Genomic DNA, 19,787 nt, shown 5'->3' with positions numbered 1-19,787 from the left:
TTTATTTACAAGATATCCATCAGATATGTCTTCTAATTTTACTGATATGATTTTTGATTTTGAATTAATACTGTGTTTTATGTTTTTTAGGCTTTAATAGTGCAAATAAACACACTTTTCACACACTGGACCTTGAATTAAAATGGTCAAATTTTGTTTTCAGGAAGACGACACTGACTGAAAGCACCAAAACATGTTTAGTGTGTGTTTAAGTACCTGGCTCTTGGAGGCAGCCACCTTTGCAAACAGGGCTTGGGAAACTTTGGCCCTCTTCATCTCCTGCTGTATCTCGTCATAGATGGTGGAGTTGATGTTGAGGATGCAGCTCTCTGTCTTGCCGTTCCACTCGCTAGGCAGAGGTGATGGTTTCACCTGTTGAAAGAATGAAAATATAGAAAACAACATGAACCATGCAAAAAAGTCTGCACATTGTCTATTTTAAAACCTCTAATTTTTTTGTAAGATACTGGATTCTGGAGACAGAAGCGCATTTAGATTCACTCATTGTATTTTAGTTTATCTAGTTTGTACTTTAATTTAATGCTCCTTAGTCAGATTGGCCTTTTTGATATTCAAGCTGTACTTCTGCTGTTGTAACAATGCAGTTTCTCTACTGTGGGACTAATAAAGGTTTTCTTCTAAAGTTTTAACATCCTCACAGTCATGCCCGACAACTTAAATCCACTAAATACTGTGTAATTGAATGTGTTCACTTTATTTTTCCAGACTTTGATACTAAATTATGTTTAAACACCAACAAAAGCAGAGTTTACCCCAGATCTACATGTAATGAAAATGTAAAAACTATCTTTACTTCACTTTGTGTATATAGTAAATATATTCTATAATGTATATATGTCCTAGACAATATTGAAAAGACGCTAAGCTGTATCATATGCATTGTACATATGCAAAATGTTATTTACTCACAGGGGAAATGCCCACAGGGATTCGGGGATTCCAGTCCTCAGGCCTTACACTGTTACAGTCTTCCCTCCGAGGCTGCAGTGTCAGGAACACAACACAGCAATATTTGTTAGGGCTCACATGAGGAAAAATAAAGGGAATTTGGCTAAACACATGCACACACACATGCGCACACACACACACATTAGAGTGTAGATTACACCCACACAGCACCAGCGTTACTTTGCTCCAAAACACTTAGATGCGTTGTATGAAATGTTATTATTTTTATGTTAAGCTGGTGATTAAAAAATAAATGCAAGTGAAGTGAAATCAAATCATCTTCATTCAGCAGCTTGTTGCATCTTGACAAAAATGCTTTGACAAGGTAACAAGTATCCTAATAAAAGCATTACCCAAGAACCATTAGCATATGAATCATTCCATACGAGCCCTTTTGAAAGCAGATAGCAGACAGGGTTGGGTATGAGTACATGGTATTCAAATAAACCATAATAACAGCAACTCACGATGGAGCCTGTGATCCGAAAAACATATATATTCAAGTATTTGTCTAGACACCTAATACACCCCTTTAGGTGTTAAAAAACAATCAGATAATCCTAAAATTTGCGGTGAAACTGGAATGTCGGACCAATTTTGGGCCTTTCATCCTATTTTACAACAAGTCGACAAGGGCCTGTCAGTCTGAGCGGTAGGTTACCATGTCATGCTAATTGTTGAGGCTGGGATGTGCACTAACTAGCTTTGGGGGAGATCAGCCGACCCATCAGCACATGTGAGAGAAACATACCTCTGTATCTGTTTTTATGAGGCCAATAAAAAAACCCTTCTCTGTCTCTGGCTCAATTGCCACCCTGGCTGATTTATGTGCTTAAATTCAGAACGCATTGCTCCATAGGAGAGGCTGGCAGATGGCCAGGTGTATGAGTGTGTGAGAACTGTCTTGCGTAGGAACAGGTCTACACGATAAATATCACTAAGTTGAAGTCAAACAGGTGAAGTTTTTTAGGCCTGAAGTTATTGTACTGATGTGCCGACAGTATCCAGAGACGAGAAATTAAAACCTAGAAACCCGAGGCTTTGAGTTTTGGGACATGTTTGAAATAGTTTCTGTGTGCCACATCATGCCATATCAGTCACTGTGTTTATTGTTCAGCTTGCAAATCTATTTCTGTTTTGTAATGTGTCTCTATAGCTCTATAAGCTGCTCTCTGATATGCTAAAACACTGATGATGGTGATTAGTGATCTCTAATGTTCCTGATGTGATTTATGAAAATCTAAAAAGGTCCTACTTACAAATACCCATCTCTGTTTCAGAGACATTAACAGGAGCTTATGTAGCCAAGCAGAGCATTTTTGTCCATTCTTGTGCAAAGGTCTACTCTTTCACACTGAATCTCTGTCCTGTCCTGACACAACCTCTGATTGTAAAGATGAGCCGTGAACTGCAAAGTGGTCCTGCTTAAGTTCAGCCAACTGCTTCAGAATGGGATGCTTTCTTTTTAGTTTTGTACAGCCAGTAACTGCATCATGCTGGGCAATCCAACAGGGAGTCTCTATTTTGGAGCTAGGGTGGGCCCGAGCTTCTGTCTTTCTTTCCATCTCACCTAAATAAAAGACAAATCTTCACTGAGAACTGGACAGAGGAGGCCTTTGTCTGCACCTCTCACCTCCCAGATGCAGCTGACCGCACTTCAGATGGGCTTAAGTGGTAGAAAGTTGCCACATACCTTTCAAATGAGGGACACTGATTTGCGGAGAGTGTACAAAGTTGTGCTGTGGTACGCATTGATTTTGAAAGAAGGACTGACTAAATGATGTTTGATCTTTCGCAGAGCTTTGTCATCACTGAGTGAGCTTTATTTTTGAAATGGGAGGGCTGTTAATGCTGCCTAATGCATGGTAAAAGGTCAAAATTAGCACAAAAAATTATCCATCATTTGTGCACCATTCTCACCTGTGTGGTGAGGGCGGGGATGATGTAGAACTCATTTACATGCAGGGAGAATGTAAAGTACGTTCTCCGGTGGGCACGTTGATAGAATGAATTGGAGTTTATTTACTGCACGTGTTTCCCAACGTGTTGCAGCCTGTTACAATACCCAGAAAAGTGGAGTGTCTAGTAAAGCAATGTGCTCGGGTGGTGCTTGTATGAGTGCATGAGTGTTTCTGTGTTCTAACTTATAGACACAGTGTTTTGTCTTGTGTTTAACCTTTTGTAGTTTGTAGCAACTATTAAAGATGCCTTCTGTGATTAGTTCTGTTACGCATCTTGGACAGACGCCATCACAAAGACAGACGGTTGATTCTACATTCTTAAAATTACTTCAAACCACCCTCATACCTCCTTGTGTGCCTCGTGTGAACACTTTACCAACAATATCCTGAAATGGTCAGCGCAACAGTCTTATGATAGATGTGTGAATGTAGTCACTGTTGCTTCACTTGTTTGTTTTCTAAACTGCAGCTAAAGAGAAATATGGTCTATTATTGCAGATCATCTATAAAATTCGTCACTGTTTTCAACCACTTGAACTTAAAAGAGCTATTTGTTTCACAACATTATGATTGAAATTCTTGCTAGTTATGAAACCATTTCTTTGAACCCGTTTCTCTGAACAGAGCGATGATCTCATGAACCCTCAATGGGCAAGTTAATAACAGCATTTTTCATAATGCATGTTAGCTAGCTGGAACACTTAAATGGTACGTCGAGGTGGGTAACAAGGCTGTGCATTGGAGGGTTTTACACAAGTGGTTTATTTAGCAACACTGTGGTGATTAAATCAAATGCTGGGAAGAAACTCAGTGGATTCCTGGTCCCCAGACTTGAATTTTGCTTTGTTTCGTAGCCATCATGGAGACCACAAGAACTGTAACTGAATGACTTGGGTGGTTTGGCGTTTTGTCCTACATGTTCTAGTCACTGATATGCTCTGTTAATTATAGGAAATAATCAGCAGTTTAATCTGCTTCTTTTCAGTCACACTAGACAAGTTTACATGTGTTTCCAGTTGTCCTCTCTATGATTCTTATCCTCTTTTAGAAAGCCAACATAAAAAGTGTTACATTAGATGCATTGATTCAGTAACATTCAAGATAAAATTAAGTTGTCTGGCACCTAAATGCAGAATAAACACAGGAAAACACGGAACTCTCTGGTACCTGCACAGGTCTGCTGGCTGGAGTGCTGATGAGTGGAGTGGAGCCCATTGCAGACGCAGCTGTCAGGCTGCGCTCTCTTTCCTCCTGATAGATGCGGTCGCGCTCAGCCTCTGGCAGCTGGAGGAAGTTCTGCATGGCACGCAGGTTGACCAGCAGCGACTGGGACGCTGTCTTAGGGTCCTCCTCCTTGCGTAGAATCTCAGACAACAAGCCCTGGATGATGGTGAGGGAAGGAGGAACAAAAGAAAGTTGGTGAGATGGGCAGAAGGTGATGGAGCAGCAGACGGAGAATGAGAGTAAAACATTTGCTTGGTGGGGTCCGGATGCCGAGCAACATGGACATGATACCTGAACTGTAAATTAATAACGCCTTTTAAAATTCAGACCAGTTTTTCACTCCACAGTGTTTGTAAAGAAGCAGGTGGTGTCACAGATTTTTTCCTGGTTACGTCGCCTGGTTGTGACAGTGTCTCCACTTCCCTCAGACACAGCAGTCTCAAGCTTCTATCATTAATGTAAAATCATCTCAGACAAAACTGTGTGTTCTCTCCTCCTCCTCCTATCCACTCAAGTGTCTCTACAGAGCTTTTGTCTTGAAGTTAAAAAAATATTGTTCTGTTCTGCTGGTTCATAGCACTTCATCAGTGATCATTCTTGGATGACAAAACTACGTCAGTGAAACTTGTGAGGCCTTTGAACTCACTACACTTGGTTGTATGTAATTTTGCAGATCTTGGACATATTCTTAGTGCCGCATGTTGCTCTGGATAAGAGCCGCAGCTACTTGTCTGAAATGTGAAAGTCTTGTATGGCGGGCAATCAGTGTATCCTCTGTTTACTTTTCAATAGCGCTCGATTCCATCATTATGAGACGGCAATGGCTGCATTATCAGAGACGTGTGATTGGGCCTTTTCATCAGCTCTTGGCCACACACTGCGCAAACCATCGCTCTGCTTCTCTCACTATCAATAGGTGTGATTTCGTAATAAAACAAGGTGATGGAGAAAACATACTCATGCTCTTATTTTTATTTATTCTTTTTTTTTTCAAGAATGCAAGTCCTCTTGGGAAATGAGCAGAGCTACAAATATGTGCTTGATGTCACTTGTCTGAATCTCTTAAAATATAGGCACCTATATTGTATCGTCACGTTTAAATAGGTAGGTCTGTGGTATTCAGGCAAGTGTGAGCAGACACTCACACGATATCAGTCAGAGAGACATTTTTATAGTGAGGAAGACTGCGCTCTTGATGTACACAAGCGTTCAGGAGATTAGTGACATACATCCTTTATGTTGTTGTTGTTGTGCTTTACCTCTGCATTCCTTTGCATGTGCTTGCTTATCATTGTGCACCATCAACTATTTCTGTCTATCTCTCTGGTCAATCAGCATCCTCTCATAAATAAAGTGACCTCAGATCCTCTCCACCGCCTCCTCTTGTTCAGCTTCTGCATCAACCGCAGCCCCTCCAGGTGGCTGCTCGACCACCCCCACCCCTCTTATTAACACAGGCTCGTGGATAAAAAACACACGCTAATAAATAATCCTCCAAAGGCAAACTCTCCAACGGCACATTGGGCTAATTCCTCCTATCAGCCGCAGATAAGACTCTGTTTGTTTGGGAGCTTGACAATCTGCACAAAAACACCACTGTCTGACTCGACCATATAACGCTCACACACATTTATTTTTGAGGGCAAGTTGCTGTATGTTCTAATTCTAATAGATCCTTATCAGGATGTGCTGCTACTTTTTAGCTTTTTCCTACACAGACTTCAAAGTGAATAGAGTCATAATGAGGTTTGCTGTCACCTCCTTCCACCCCCTGTCTAATACAGACAGTACATCTGAAGACATTGTCACTGTCTCCTGAGTGTATGTGTGTGTATATGTGTGCGTGGGTGTGTATGTAAGGCCTATGACTATGAAGTGAAACCACATTTTTGTCAGAGAGAGAATGCAAGCCATAACCGAGCCTGGGTCTTTCGTATGGCAGGCTGCCAGCTGTCTTCAAGTATGCTAGAGGTGCTAGATTACTGGAGTGTATGAGAAATACTGTATGAATGAGATATAAGCTGTAGGAATGAACCAGGCCTTTCTTATTATTTCTTAGTAAAAAGTGTCCCCCATTAAATGGTTTTATTACTTCCTTAATGTGATGTATTTCCTTTTAAAACAGGATGTTGATGTGGAATTTTGGACCATGAGGGATAAACTTAAAGCAGTTTGACTTCAAAAGCAAGTGTGTTGAAATTTTAAGATAACATTTTTAGATGGACCTTTCAGCTACACCATGTAACTTTAGTGTTGCTGGATGCATCAACACCAAAGGTGCACTGTTCTCCAGGAAGTTAAAGAGTCCCTTTAATGGTGTTTTAAAATAAACAGTTTGTACTCTCAGTGTTTTATTACCGTGCCAATATCTGCGTCAGACTGGAACATACATTTAGTGGTAAAAATGTATTAAACTGTAAAATGAATAAAATCTAAATCAACCATAAATGCTGTAAAGCTAAATTATAAAAATACTAGCTGCTTTCTATGAGTAAACAATTCCAGCACTGATATACATAAAAGCTTGCCTACATATTTCATAGACCTGTAGAACCTGTACTATCATCTAATCTGTTTGAATCTCAAACTCCAATCAAGCCCTGTTATTCTAGCCCGTCTGTCTTCCCTCCTTACCTGGGTTCTGTTGAAGGCCACGCGGGCGAAGACAGCCTGTGAGATGCCGGCACGCTTTAGCTCGTCCCTCACCCACTGGTAAATCTCAGAGGACACCTCTGTGTTGGACGCCACCTGTGGCTCCAGGGGCTTGGTGTGGGAGCTGCGGTTGACAGGTGGGTGGTTGAGGTACTGCTGCGACAGGGACTGCTGCGCCAGCAGCCGGTTCACTGCATACTGCTGGTTGAGGATCTGTGCCATCACAAGCTGCTGGTTGACCAGCTGGGGGCTGATGGGCGTGGACACCAGGCCTGGGTGGTGCAGACCTGGGAGCTGAGGCTGCCGGCCTCCTGTCTGGCCTCCATGTGGTGGTGGCGCGTGGGGCAGGGGTGGAACAGGTGAGGAGGGAGTCTGCTCCGCTGTGCTGCCGGGGATGGGCTGCTGCTGCTGGGAGAAGCCCAGGTGGTTGTGGTTGTGGTTGTGGTTGTGGTTGGAGCCGGGTGGGGAGAGGTCAGACAGGCCGTCCATCTCAGCTGGAAGAGGAGGAAATAAAGTGTTGTATTTGACCTGTGTCTTTTATAAACCATGCCTTCAAAATAATGTGGCCTCTCGTGGAGTGTGTGTAAGTCCAGGATTATGTGGGACAGAAGCAATGCTGATAAATCTGATTCTCTTTTTGCATTGTTAATACTAAAATAAGTAACACAGGCTAGCCAATATGACATTTTTAGCCAAGGATGGTCTAAATATAAATGTAGGGAGCAGCGAAGGCGACAGAAGGAGCACACTGGTGTATACAGTGTCTAACCTGAGAAACAGTTTTGTTTAAATCCACTAAAACTGACTTAACTCGAAATATGTGAGACGTCTATTCTATGTGCTCTCATTTAATGGCATTTTGGAGATTTTTCTGGCATCTCTTGCATTGGGAATCTTTAAGTCTATAATGGCTGCTAGGGAATATTTTAAGACAGGTTTAAATTATGTGCTTAGAGGATGAAAACAATGATTTAACATTTAAAGTACTACCCACAGTGAAGTGAATGAGCATTTGGAGCAGCTGAATGTTTCCAGGTTTCCTCCTCTCTTTAAAGAATTCACATATGCTGAGGCTTTTTGCGTGCACTGTGCCGAGTGAATGTGGGGGCAGCGTTTAAGAATTCATATGGATGGCAACGTTAACACCTTGGAAGTGTGCTGCGGCCTCCACATCCCACAGAAAAAGCATAGTATGTGATTGTGAAAACCATAAATTGCTGTTATGGGGAAGAGGGGGGGAAGTCTTCAACAAGCTGCATTTTATAGCAGATGAAAGATTAAGTGCATGGATGTTTTCCAAAAATACCCACAATAATCGTGTATTTGAGCTGCCTGTTTCTTAACTGTCAGCAAGCACAAAACGCCCGGCCAAGACGGGTCTATTGAGTGTTTGCGGAAAACAAATGATGTGGGGGGGGGGGGGGGGAAACAAAAGCAAAAAAATCTTGGTAATAATCACATCTCTTCCCATAATCCCTGGCATTCCCTGGCTCTGATGGTATGGCGTGCCTATTCACTCATATGTGAATGTGTGTGTGTGCATATGCTTGCTCGCACAGACTGCTGCGGGGCATGCTCACAACACACAAACACACAGGCACACGGAGGCATTTCCATGCAAATTGAAAAGAGAAGGGGTGACAGAAGAGCATGGCAGGCCCTGGGAGAAAAAGGCTGCCACAGAAGCGGGAGTCCTCGTGTGGAATCCTGCCACAAAAGAGCCCCGGATTAAACACACAATGGGAATGGGATGTGGGCTGAGGGGAGGGAGGGAGTATGTGTGTGACTATGAGAGAGAGAGAGAGAGGGAATGAGAAAGAGATACATACAAAGTGACCTAACTCTCTCTCCTGTGCTGGCTTCCCTGCACTAGCGCTGCCACATCAAAAGAGGCGACACCATACTTGCCGGCGGACGGTAACACCACTTCAGCTGCCAGAGCAGCACAGTAGCCAGCCAGTACCTGTGACCAGGTACTTATTCCCCTTGACTTCAGGCTCAAACTGCTTGCTCAATGCACTGTGGTCAAATAAATGCAGAGTCACATATATGATGCCAGTGCCAAAAGCACAGTGCTACTACCATGTCACTCTCACTTCCTGCGATACGACTGGCATTGCACCAACGCTTGCTCTTTCTGCCATTTGTGGTCACATACAGCAGTGAGCAGCCAACAATGAATACTGAGATTGAGGGAGCTGTCAAAGGCGTGTAGTGGGCACCTGAGGCTCTTGTGCCAAGTTTAAGCATCTTGGGTTTGGCTGAAATGACACGTGGCTGCTAGAGTTTGTATGAGCACGTGTTAAACACATCTTGATTTGTTCTCACTGACTCCGTCCACATATACATGTGTGGTTTTGTACTTATCAGGACCTGACATCGTCAAGAAAACATGAAAATGAACAGCTGAGCAGCTCAAGTTAAAAGGAAAAAGGATTTCAATTTTTTTTGTAGGTGTAAAAGAACGTTATGATGAGGGTGTGACCAGGATCGATGACTCAGACATTAACAATGGGAACTATTTGTGTTGCTTTAAGTTAGAGATGAGTATAACGATAAGTATGGTGAGAGTAAGATTAGCTTCAAATTGTAAATAAAGTATAAAAGACAGAGGCATTCTTTAATATGAATGTGACTTTATATTTGCTATTTGGTTTCAGGATTAACATTAAGAATATAATTGGAATTCATCTTAAGCAAACTAACCATTTAACATTAAGCACGCACTTTAGGCATTAAGGAAGGAATGTAGCTTCTCACATGTTGAGTGTGTGTTTATCTACTTGTATTAATCAAGGCAAGAGAACATGAGTTAGTGCAGTCACACTATGGCAACTCTGGTCCGTACAAAGTAAAGCACAAAACTTTTGAGCCAAAGTTTATATTTTCATTAAACTTGAGATGAACAATTGGGATTAATTGTCAGGTTAAGTCTCCAAGGATTGATTCATAACATTAGAACTTGTGTGTTTGCGTGTTTATGTGTGTGTTTATGTGTGTGTTTATGTGTGTGTTTATGTGTGTGCCCATGTAGCGACATACCTAGTGCATTGGCACGCGGGCTCTCGCGGAGAACACACGTTCCCAGGTAGCCCTCCAGCTGTGAGGGTTGGCGCATGCCTGCACAATCGGATGCACAAACACACACAGCATACAATGTAGAGTTGTGAGAAGAGAAACACAGGGTTAAGGCTTCCTACAGTACTTATCTCCCACTCGAGCTAAGCAGAAATGTGATATTTAAAACAGCAGCACCGCTAAGGCCAGGTTGGCAGCTGCAGTAGTCCCACTTTTGAGGAACATAAAACCAGATAGAAAACAAGTGACAGAGAACGTGTAGGAGTATGTAAGAGAATAGTACAGCAAATAAATAATGTTCCCAGCGTATGTTGCCACTTTAACAGAAGAAGAAAAAAAAAAAAACATCAGATAAGATGTGATCACAACACACTATTTGCATGGAGGCTGTGAAAACATTTTGATATAATATCTCATCTGTCATCACTGCAAGCAGTAGCACACTAGCATAAAAAAAAGATTGTTCAACAGATTGTTAAAGCTAATATCGCAGCATTACACTGCCTTATGAGCCTCACAACAGAGTGGAGTTCTGCTTAATCAACACATTAAAATATATCGGAATTCAATCTCCAGTGAGGGCGCTACTGGTATTATATAACCTCATTTCCTGGCGGGTCAAAGGGGATTTTTTTTAAAGATAATATAAAGCATACGTTGTTGGAGGGTTGATAAGAAAATCGAATTGAATTTCAGACCCGGCAGTGGCCAGTTGAAGTCACAGCAGCCTTTTGCTCATTTAAAACTAAAGTGTTACACTTGCTCACAAACAAAAAATAAAACAGTCAACGGACTCGGTTTGGTTTTTGCATTAGTGTTAGTTAAAGCAATAATGGATGAATCAAAGATAACGCTGTGTTCAACTGCAAGAACTGCGTGCAGTAATCTTGAATTATTAGATAACAAGATAAGAATGTATTTCAGCTTCATGCAACAGCAGAAAGACAAAGAAACAGTTGGTTGGAGAACATATTGTGATGGTGACTGGTGGTGTGTATGTGTGCGAATGTGTGTGTGCAAAGAGACAAAAGTGTGAGCGCCATAGTTTGCGCCCCTCCGTTTTGCTTACCCATCATATCTTTTGTCTTCTTGAAATGTTTATACCAGCGCCCAAATTCCTGACACTTCGCCGCCGACACATTTGCATAGTAAGTGCTGTTCACAATGGAGGAAATCATACTCTGAAAGAGAGAGATTGATTGAGAGAGAGGGAGAACGAGAGAGAGACTTTAGATTCTCATTGTGGAAAATATATACATAATATTAAAGCTTGTGAAACATGCAGTAACACTGTAGCTTGTCAAAACAAATAAAAGATAGGGACACAGTTAAACCCAGCAGTCAAAAAAAGAACGCCAACTAAAAAGTATCAGACATGCAGAAATTCAGCATTTCGTCCTGTTAAGGTAAAACAAATGAAATCAAACCAAGCTTTATCTGTTCTTTTTTTATCAAATGCCGTTGAGTTTGTTTGAACTTTAAGTTTTGTTGTTTTTTATTTCACAGTGGGCAAATTATAAGGTCAACTGATGTGTACGTCTGCTGACACCGAGAGCTTGCAGAAGGAAACTTATTTACCTTCAAAAGCGGAGAAGATAGCGGATTATTGAGTATGAGCATCTGGGAAGTCAGGCGATGCAAACAGATAAACCCCTTTTATTTTTCAGCTCTTTATTTATACAATCTGTTAAAGACAACAATCTGTTAAAGACAACAACTTCAAGGAGTTCGAGGGCCGCACTGAGCATGTCGCTCTCCGACGCACGTGTGCTCCCTTCTCCCCCTTTACAGTCGACTCTTCGCCCTCTCTACATTTACTTCAACCACCCGCCTTCGCCTGACAAAAACAAAGAGACTACTTTTTTTTTTTTCCCTTTCAGTTTCATTAAAATGAATGTTTTAACACCTTGCTGGCCTCCGGGCGAATAGCAAGGTTGGTGCAGGAGATATTGTTTTTGATTGTTATAAATATTCAAAAGAACCAAACCATCTGTTTTCAAATTACAGGTATGCCATCTTTATCATTTTCTATAATATATGCGCTTGGAGGATGCTGAGGGAACCTTCTGGCACAGCAGCATGGCAGTGGGAGCACAATGAACTGGTATGGGACAATTCTGGTTCTCTGGTTCTAGTTTCTCTGCAAAAATGAAGGCGGAGGTTGGAAGCTGAGCTGTCACAAAGTTCATGTAGCTGGACTCTCTGTTAGGCTCCTAAGTCTAAGTCACCCAGAATGCTTCACAAACGTGACACAATGCAAGTTCCTTTGACATTTGGGGCCAATAACACAACAAAGATTTATACCATACTTGTTCAAGCTCGAGACATTAACGATGCTAGCTGCCTATTGGTGCAAAAACATAAAAATGCAACTAAGAGGTAACGAAAGCAATTAAACGATGAGGATTGTTGTGTCTATTTCTTACATTTAAACAAAAGTCTGAAAAGTCACAACTGTTAATCATTATTGATGTGAGTCTCACTTCAGCTGCCAGCTTTTAAAAGTGAAATACAGGCAAGGGGCAGGAATTTGAATTGACCAACTATGCTGTGGAAGATGAAGAGGTCTGGATTTAGATTTGCACAGTGTAACAAAGTAGTCTTTTCTAAACGCATTGAAAAGCCTCTATTCAATGAAAATCCTGATCGGGTTCAGGTTAGGGTTAGGAAGTCAGAGCTGCCCTTTTACAGGGTCATACATTAATGCATGAGGCAGCTCCTGCTTTTAGATTTATGCATGAACTGTATTAGGAAATAACAACTGCAAGTTCAACCTTCTGTGAATTCATGTTATTTCCTTATGATATGAAAAAGCCAGTGCAGATCAGAATTAATTGTTTTGCTTTTGATTTAATGCCCTGGGAAAAAAAAGTGAATATTTAGGATCATTGGTAGAGCAGCAAATCACACATTCCAGGTTTATTGCAAGCACCCCTCCAAGAGAGACATTTAACCTGCTTCTCCCAAACCGGAGATCCATCTGAAAACCATATATTTAAAGTAAGAAGAATCTGCCTTTAAGTCAGGGGGATAATGAACTCCTCTCCTCCAGCTTGCCATGTTTTATTTACAGTATATCTGGGCTAAGGCAGCTCCAGGCAACAAACAAGAGGCCTGCAGAAGATGGTGTGCCTTTCTCTCTCTCTCTTCCCATCTTTCTCCCCATCTCCCTCGCTCCCTCTTTCTCCGCCATCTTTGACACAGATGTTCTAATAAACGCTCCTCATTAATCAGCCCTCTCCCTCAATACATCACTCTACCTCTCACAGGGGGCCCTGCGCGTATGTGTGAACGAAACAATACACACACACCTACTCTCTCTCGCTCTCGATCTCCCCGCCGCTCTGTCACACACACATGCATCCACACTAAGTGAAATCAAGCAGATAACCAGAGCCTCTGCTGCCACTGCGGTGCCAGCGGGAGGGCTGTGCTAGGGCTTGTCAACAGGTAGCATGGCTGTGTGTGTGTACATGCCACCGAGTACGAGTGTGTGTTTGCAGGAGCATGTGTGTAGACCCTTTAAGTGATAGCCATCTGCAGCACAGAGAGCTTATCAGCAAGACCAGGAAGTGGCACTGGGCTACTATCGGTCCCCAACATCTACTCCACTCCCCATCATGGGAGACAGGAAGAGAGAGAGAGAGAGAAGAAAAGTGTGTGTATGCGAGTGTGTGTATGTGGGTAACAGAATAGCAGTGCAGCAGGCAGGTACTGTAGGCACCCAGCTGCCAGCGTAAGAGTGTGGTGCACACACTGGCAAATGCAAACACACACACAAAGTACAACCCCTGCAGACAAACACACATGGTGCTCCTACACAATTGCACATATGCAGATTAACCCACACGCACATACACAATTAAATACACACACACACTCCAACTTAGCCTGATGTCTTGAATCAGCTGGGGAAAAAGCACATCCCATTTGCAACACTGTGCCTTGTCTCTCGCCAACATCTAACACAGCTCAATTATGGCACATATCCACCTCAACTGGGATGACCCCCCCCCCCTTCAATCTAACACATACACACACACGTATGTATGCACGTTCACACACACACACATACACTGGCAACCAGGTTGCGCCTATGGCAGTCAAGGTGGAAGGCCTGCAAAGATGGCATTTTGATGACTATTTGCTGCTACGCAACGCAGCAGCTGGTGCATCAGGGGCCGCCCAGTGAGAGTGAGCAGGGGGTGGGCAAGAAGAGGTGGTGGTGGCAATAGGAAAGAGTGGGGTGAGGTTGGTGGTGGTGGTGGGTGGTCGTTTGTTGCCATAGTTTCTGTGAACATGGGCAAGGGGGTTGCTAAGCTTGGCAGCATCCTATGAAGAAAATAATCAGCCTGACAGACAGAATCAGGAGAAGTTTTATTTTCCGCGATGTTTCTTCAAGCGATCAAATGTGAAGCTTCACGTGGGGGCAGCTCAGAATCAGCTCTGCATCCTGCAAATACATTTTCTTTCTCTTTGAGTCCCCACATGCCATGTGAAGGCCAAACACACAAAGAACAACTCCCTGCTACAAAGGAATCAAACTAAATGTTTGACAAGACCCCCGACAAAAGCAGCATTTCACAAAATAACCCCCTACCGCCCTCCCCTCTCTGCTCTGCTACCCCTCCTCTCTCCCCTCTCTTCAGAGCCCTGTTCAGAGGTGGGCTAATTCTCTTTGACTCACTCGTTGTGATTCTCTCATCTGTTAACCTCTCTTTTTGGTCTGGGATTACTCTGCAGAATATCAAGGGAACACTAATCCTAAAAATGTGCCAATCTTCTGTTCTCTGCCGCAACGCCCCTTTCCCCTCCCTCTTGTTTCACTTTTTCGGTCATCTCAGAAAGCTGCGAGGGTGGGCCAAAGGCTTCCTAGCTTCTCGCCTTCTCATCGGACTACACGCAGGCGTTGACATCGCCGGTCAAAGGGCACAGAGTCTGTGCATTGAGGCAACACAGGGACACGGCTGCAGTGTTACAACCAGTTTCAAAAAGCAACGAGGATTAGGTGGAACAAACTACTGCTCTATGGGTGTAGAAGGCCAAATGAAACCCCACTGAGTAACAGATGTCAAACACCATCATGGTCGCCATGTTTGAACAAGGCAGACACAGATCCATGTAGATCATCAGGGCATGAAGTAACAACATCACAAAGCTGCAAACGTATATTTAACATACGTTAAAAACTGGGTCAAACACACACATGAATAAAATGTAAAAATATAACAAATACTTTATAAAAATAATTTAGACAGAAACTATTTTAAATCTAAAATGTCTGACTACAGTTTTTACTATTTAGGACCACACTGGCTGTTAAAAAGCATCCAAGAAAGAAACAGATTCGGTTTAAGATATTTCCAGGACCAGCCTTCATCCTCTCTGGGAAGCTAAAACGGTCTTCAGTTTAATTTGAGACTAGTGTGTGTGTGTGAAAATACCGAATGTTTGTCTGAGGAGGAGCATGTGTTTGAGAGTCAGATCCTCCGAGCTAGCGTGTGCTCTCTTCTTCACATATGGACCGTAAACAGGGTGATTACCAGACCGGGCTGGGCTCCGCCTGAACGCCACCCAGGGACTCTTTACATCATCAGCGCACTGCTCATGCCCAGCTAAACACACAAACCCACACACACACACTGAGAGCAGCCGCTCACACACGCACAGAGCAAATGAGGGTCTCCAGGTGACCATACGGTGGCCTAGGAGGAGAGCTGGCTCCATACTGAAGGCACCTACGCACACGCTTGGATCTAAACACACAACACATGCGAAACACAATCAGCTCCTTCACATAAACGCCCTGTAGGTCCATCTACATATCACATACTCAACAGAAGCACACGCATCGCCTCGCACTGTAACACACACTCCAACTCACACACATTATTGGCCCCTGTGAGAGAGATATACTGTCGTTTCATTCCATTCACTCCAGAGCTGCCTTTATGATATACTGACTACACTGACTGCTAATACAATATCTGCACCGGTGCTTTCTCTCCAGTCTCGTAGCCGACAAAAAAAACACCAAACATGTGAATGTACACGTAGCGCTTGATGCAATAAAATGTTGAGAATGAACTAAATGAGAAAAAGCACAAAAACAATCCAGGCTGTTCTGGGTTTAGGCCAATGTTTATCTAACAATAACCATACGTTCAACAACACCTCTGCTTTTCCGCTGCCGTTGAATACAAGTCAGAGTGTGTGTGTGTGTGCCGGAGGCGGCATAGGAAACAAACAAAAAAATCAAATCAAATGAAATCATGCAGTAAAGAAACCACTAGCCATTCATTTGGATTTTCTGTGACGATTCTCTTTCCTACTTGATCAAACTCAGGGCATTTGATAAGTCAAGGATAAAAGACGGAGGTGATGGAGATAGGGGTGTTTGTTTTGGTGTGTGGTATGGTAGCAGAGGGGTGGGGTTGGGCTTTTTCATTTTTTTTTGTTTGTTTGTTTGTTTAGTTTTGTTTTTTAATAAGCAGACTGGGCTTCAGCACCTGTGATAAGGGACATTCTTTAGCCAGAGAGCTCTGATTCATGTCTTTGAGTAACTCCTTGAGGGCGTTTCTTACTGTAGAGTGGCTCCATTGCTCAGGCGGCAGGTCCTCCAGCTTAGGACAACTGTGGAGAGAGGGTGTAGGGTGGATGGGGACAAGGAGAACAAGGATGGGGAGTAAAGGGAGAGGCAAAAGGGAGGATGAGTGTAAGGGAGGGACAGATAGGGATGCAGAGGGAGAGGGGGGTGAGAGGAGAGCATGAGAAACAATTCAGATGACACAGAGATAGAAAAGAAAACCAGCAGCTTTGATGGTATCTTCAATGAAATGATAAAGTATACAAGCCACAAAATCAGCAACACAAAATGAAATCTGATTGTAAGCTCTGGACATTTCCCTCATATGTGGAGCAAAACAGGTTATAACACCAATCTTAAATTCTGTAAATACATTAGACCTTAGCAGCTATGGAGGTGTATGTGTGAGCAGCAGCTTGGGAAAGTTATCCTGCAGTATCCTCAACACTAGACTGCAACACTTCCTCATCCTCATGATTTGACTCGATCTGGCAGAACAGCCTGTTCCTTAAATTAACTGAAAACCGTAAACAGAAAATGTTTGACACGGGCTTCACAATGTATAAAATCTAAAGAGCAGAGCTGCAACTAATGATTAGCGTTGTTATCTGTAAATACATTTTTCTGTAAGTCTAAAATGACATGTTGAAACAACCCAAGGTCATAAAAACAGAACAAAGGCAGCAAATCTTCACACATGACGTCTAGAACCAGTGAACGTCTGACATTTTCTTAATAAATGAATTCAGCAATTAATCAATTATTAAAACTGTTGTTGTTGTATTTGATTCATCATTTTAGCACTAATCAACCTGAAAAAATGATTTAGCCCAAAACATAGGTGTAAAACAGGTCACAGCATTAGTCAAACCTAGTCTGAAACATGTATTGATGAATTGGCCAAATCACTGGAACAATCAGATAGACAGAGTGGCAGAGACACAGAGGAAACCAGAGAGATGAACATGCACGGGCCCCCGCTCGTTTTCCTGCTGCAAGCGCCCCTCCAAGACAGACAGATTTCATTTGGCGCATCAAGCAGATGCATCTGGAGATTGCTCTGTCTCTCTCTCTCTCTCTGCCTGCCTCACTCTCTGTCTCTCTCTCTCTGCCTCTTTCATATTCTCCCTCTCTCTCTCTCTTCCTCTCTCTCCTGATTGTTCTGATTAGTTAATTACTTTATACAACACATCTGCTGGATTGATGCATGAATTATACATCAGCTGCATGTGGCGACTATTATTACGTGTTACTTCTACCTTCCTGGCTCGTTGTGCTCGGTGAAACAATTTAAGGTGTTACTGGCTAGATTTCTGCAGCGGTTGAGATGGGAAGGGGGGGCGGGGGTTGAGGGGGTTGGTGGGGTGGGGAGGGGAGAGAAGAGGGGAAAACAAATACAACAGCTTAACAATATTGACATCAATATGCAGCAAAATCAAAATAGATTTATATATCAAATAGATTGGCTTTGGCGCTCGGTAGCGCTCGAGTCGTGAGCTGCTGGGATTTGGTTTTACCTGAGAAACACTCTGCACTCTGGGTTTTCAGAATAAGAAATAAATTCACATGGTGGGTGGGAACATTTGAACTGAGTGACCAGTTCGCTCTGGATAAACACTTTGCGTGTTCTGTGTGTTTTGCACTGCAACCTATAGCTGAATTACTTTCTGTTAAACCTGCCTTGACATTTGACAAGTGAGAGATTGGAAATTGAGCGAGGGGTGAGGAGTGCATGAGACATTTTGAGTGAGCGTGTCCATAAATCTGTCATTTGTTGTATTGGAAACGTTACGAGCAAGGAGAGAACAGGAGGGTGGAATAGAAAGGGATGCGTGCAACGGTCGAGGCTAACATCTGCTTGTAGGAAAACACACACAGCCTCATGCACACACTCACACACAAACAATGGATTTTCCAGAACACCTTAAACTGCTCCAGCAGCTAGAAAGCCTCTGGGGAGAAGGAAGTGAACAAGAGAAGGGAAGGAGGGAGAGACAGAGAGAGGGGCAGTGGAGAAAGACAGCTATCCATGCATTCAGGGCTAGCATGCCGGAAATAAACACAACCTTCTGTATTCTGACTAGTGGATGTGTTCGCATCCGTGTGTGTGTGTGTGTGTTTGTGTGCCTCACTGGTGAAGGTGGGTGGCAGGAGCGGTGGTGGCGGGGGGGGGACAGAAGGAAAAGGGAGAGAGAACGAAGAGATAGGAAGAGGAAAGGGAGGTAGAAAAAGAGTAGGAACAGCTCTCCGGAGGGTTGCAGAACACTGGGTTAGCATGCAGCTGGCACAAGCCTCCACACCGGTGCCACTCGGCTGTTTGTGTGTATCTGTGTGTGAGCCTGCGTGTGCCCATGTCTCTAAATCCTCGTATGCTCGCGCTGTGTGTATAAATACGACAAAGCCTCACACCTACAGAGTAGCATTTAGCATACAGTATGGGGAACGATGGCAGAAGGGTTGAGCATGTTAGTCTTTATTACACACAAGGTAGAAACAGAAAGAAATATATTGACTTTAAATAGCCAGTGCAGCCAGGTTTATTTATGGAACTATTTCAGGTGAACAACCTTGTATTCATATGCGGCAGAGTCATTTTTAGCCGTGCAGTCTCCGGTTGCCCACCACATTCAGTTCCTTTATGAAAAGAGCTTTGTTCAAAAACTGTTACTTTATTATCACGTTTTATTTTCCCTTCGCCGATCACCAGCGCAAAATATTCACATCAGTTCAAATAAGTCTGTTGCGCATATGTGAGTGTGTGAGTGAGTAATAACGTTCTTCTCAGTATCCAACGTGCAGAGGGCATCAGCACATTGGTGCGTGCCTCTGGGCATACAGTACATGCCATGTGTGTTATTGTGAGAAGTGGAGATTACACTGCAGTGTTGTGGGTGGTGGGCAGGTGAAAAAGAACAAACATCGACACACATTCATTCTGCATACATCTGCGTATGTGTGTGTGTGTGTGTGTGTGTTTCTTACCTGTGCAGCTGGATCTTAAGCGTGACCACGTGGTAGACGTCCTGCAGCATGTCGGCCACCGTGGCGTCCGGTGCGTCTGTCACGTATGACAGGGGGACGGGGTTCCACTTCCCCACCTGAATCATACCTGGATGAGGCAACAAACACACACACACATTCACAAAAGAGGTAAATGTGGACATATATGGACACCATAGTGTTGGAGACCGCTTTTAGCAGCTTAGCTTCAAACACCGGCTTGTTTTAAAACAGTAGCAGTGAATTGAGCCACAGGTCGTCTCTGAGAATTATTCTGATGCCATAAACACTCTTTATATTCAGCTTTTGTTACTGAA

General features: G+C 43.1%; 1 protein-coding gene across 3 annotated transcripts in view; it reads right to left on the bottom strand.

Annotated features, from left to right (window-relative positions):
* LOC113169650 (DNA-binding protein SATB1) overlaps nt 1-19,787 on the bottom strand; it is a 54,856-nt gene that overhangs the window by 17,846 nt on the left and 17,223 nt on the right. For 2 of the 3 annotated variants that reach the window (XM_026371227.1, XM_026371226.1), the window contains exons 4-11: nt 19,453-19,579; nt 16,394-16,517; nt 10,954-11,065; nt 9,849-9,926; nt 6,789-7,300; nt 4,098-4,310; nt 931-1,002; nt 217-372 (exon numbers count right to left, since the gene is read on the bottom strand). In XM_026371227.1, coding sequence (XP_026227012.1) covers nt 217-372; nt 931-1,002; nt 4,098-4,310; nt 6,789-7,300; nt 9,849-9,926; nt 10,954-11,065; nt 16,394-16,517; nt 19,453-19,579 — 1,394 coding nt within the window. The remainder of the gene's footprint in view (nt 1-216; nt 373-930; nt 1,003-4,097; nt 4,311-6,788; nt 7,301-9,848; nt 9,927-10,953; nt 11,066-16,393; nt 16,518-19,452; nt 19,580-19,787) is intronic. The other variant, XM_026371228.1, reaches the window with a different exon arrangement.

The sequence above is a fragment of the Anabas testudineus genome, chromosome 16 (genome assembly GCF_900324465.2).
Source record: "Anabas testudineus chromosome 16, fAnaTes1.2, whole genome shotgun sequence".
Taxonomy (NCBI): domain Eukaryota; kingdom Metazoa; phylum Chordata; class Actinopteri; order Anabantiformes; family Anabantidae; genus Anabas; species Anabas testudineus.
This window is presented reverse-complemented; position numbering and strand designations above follow the sequence as displayed.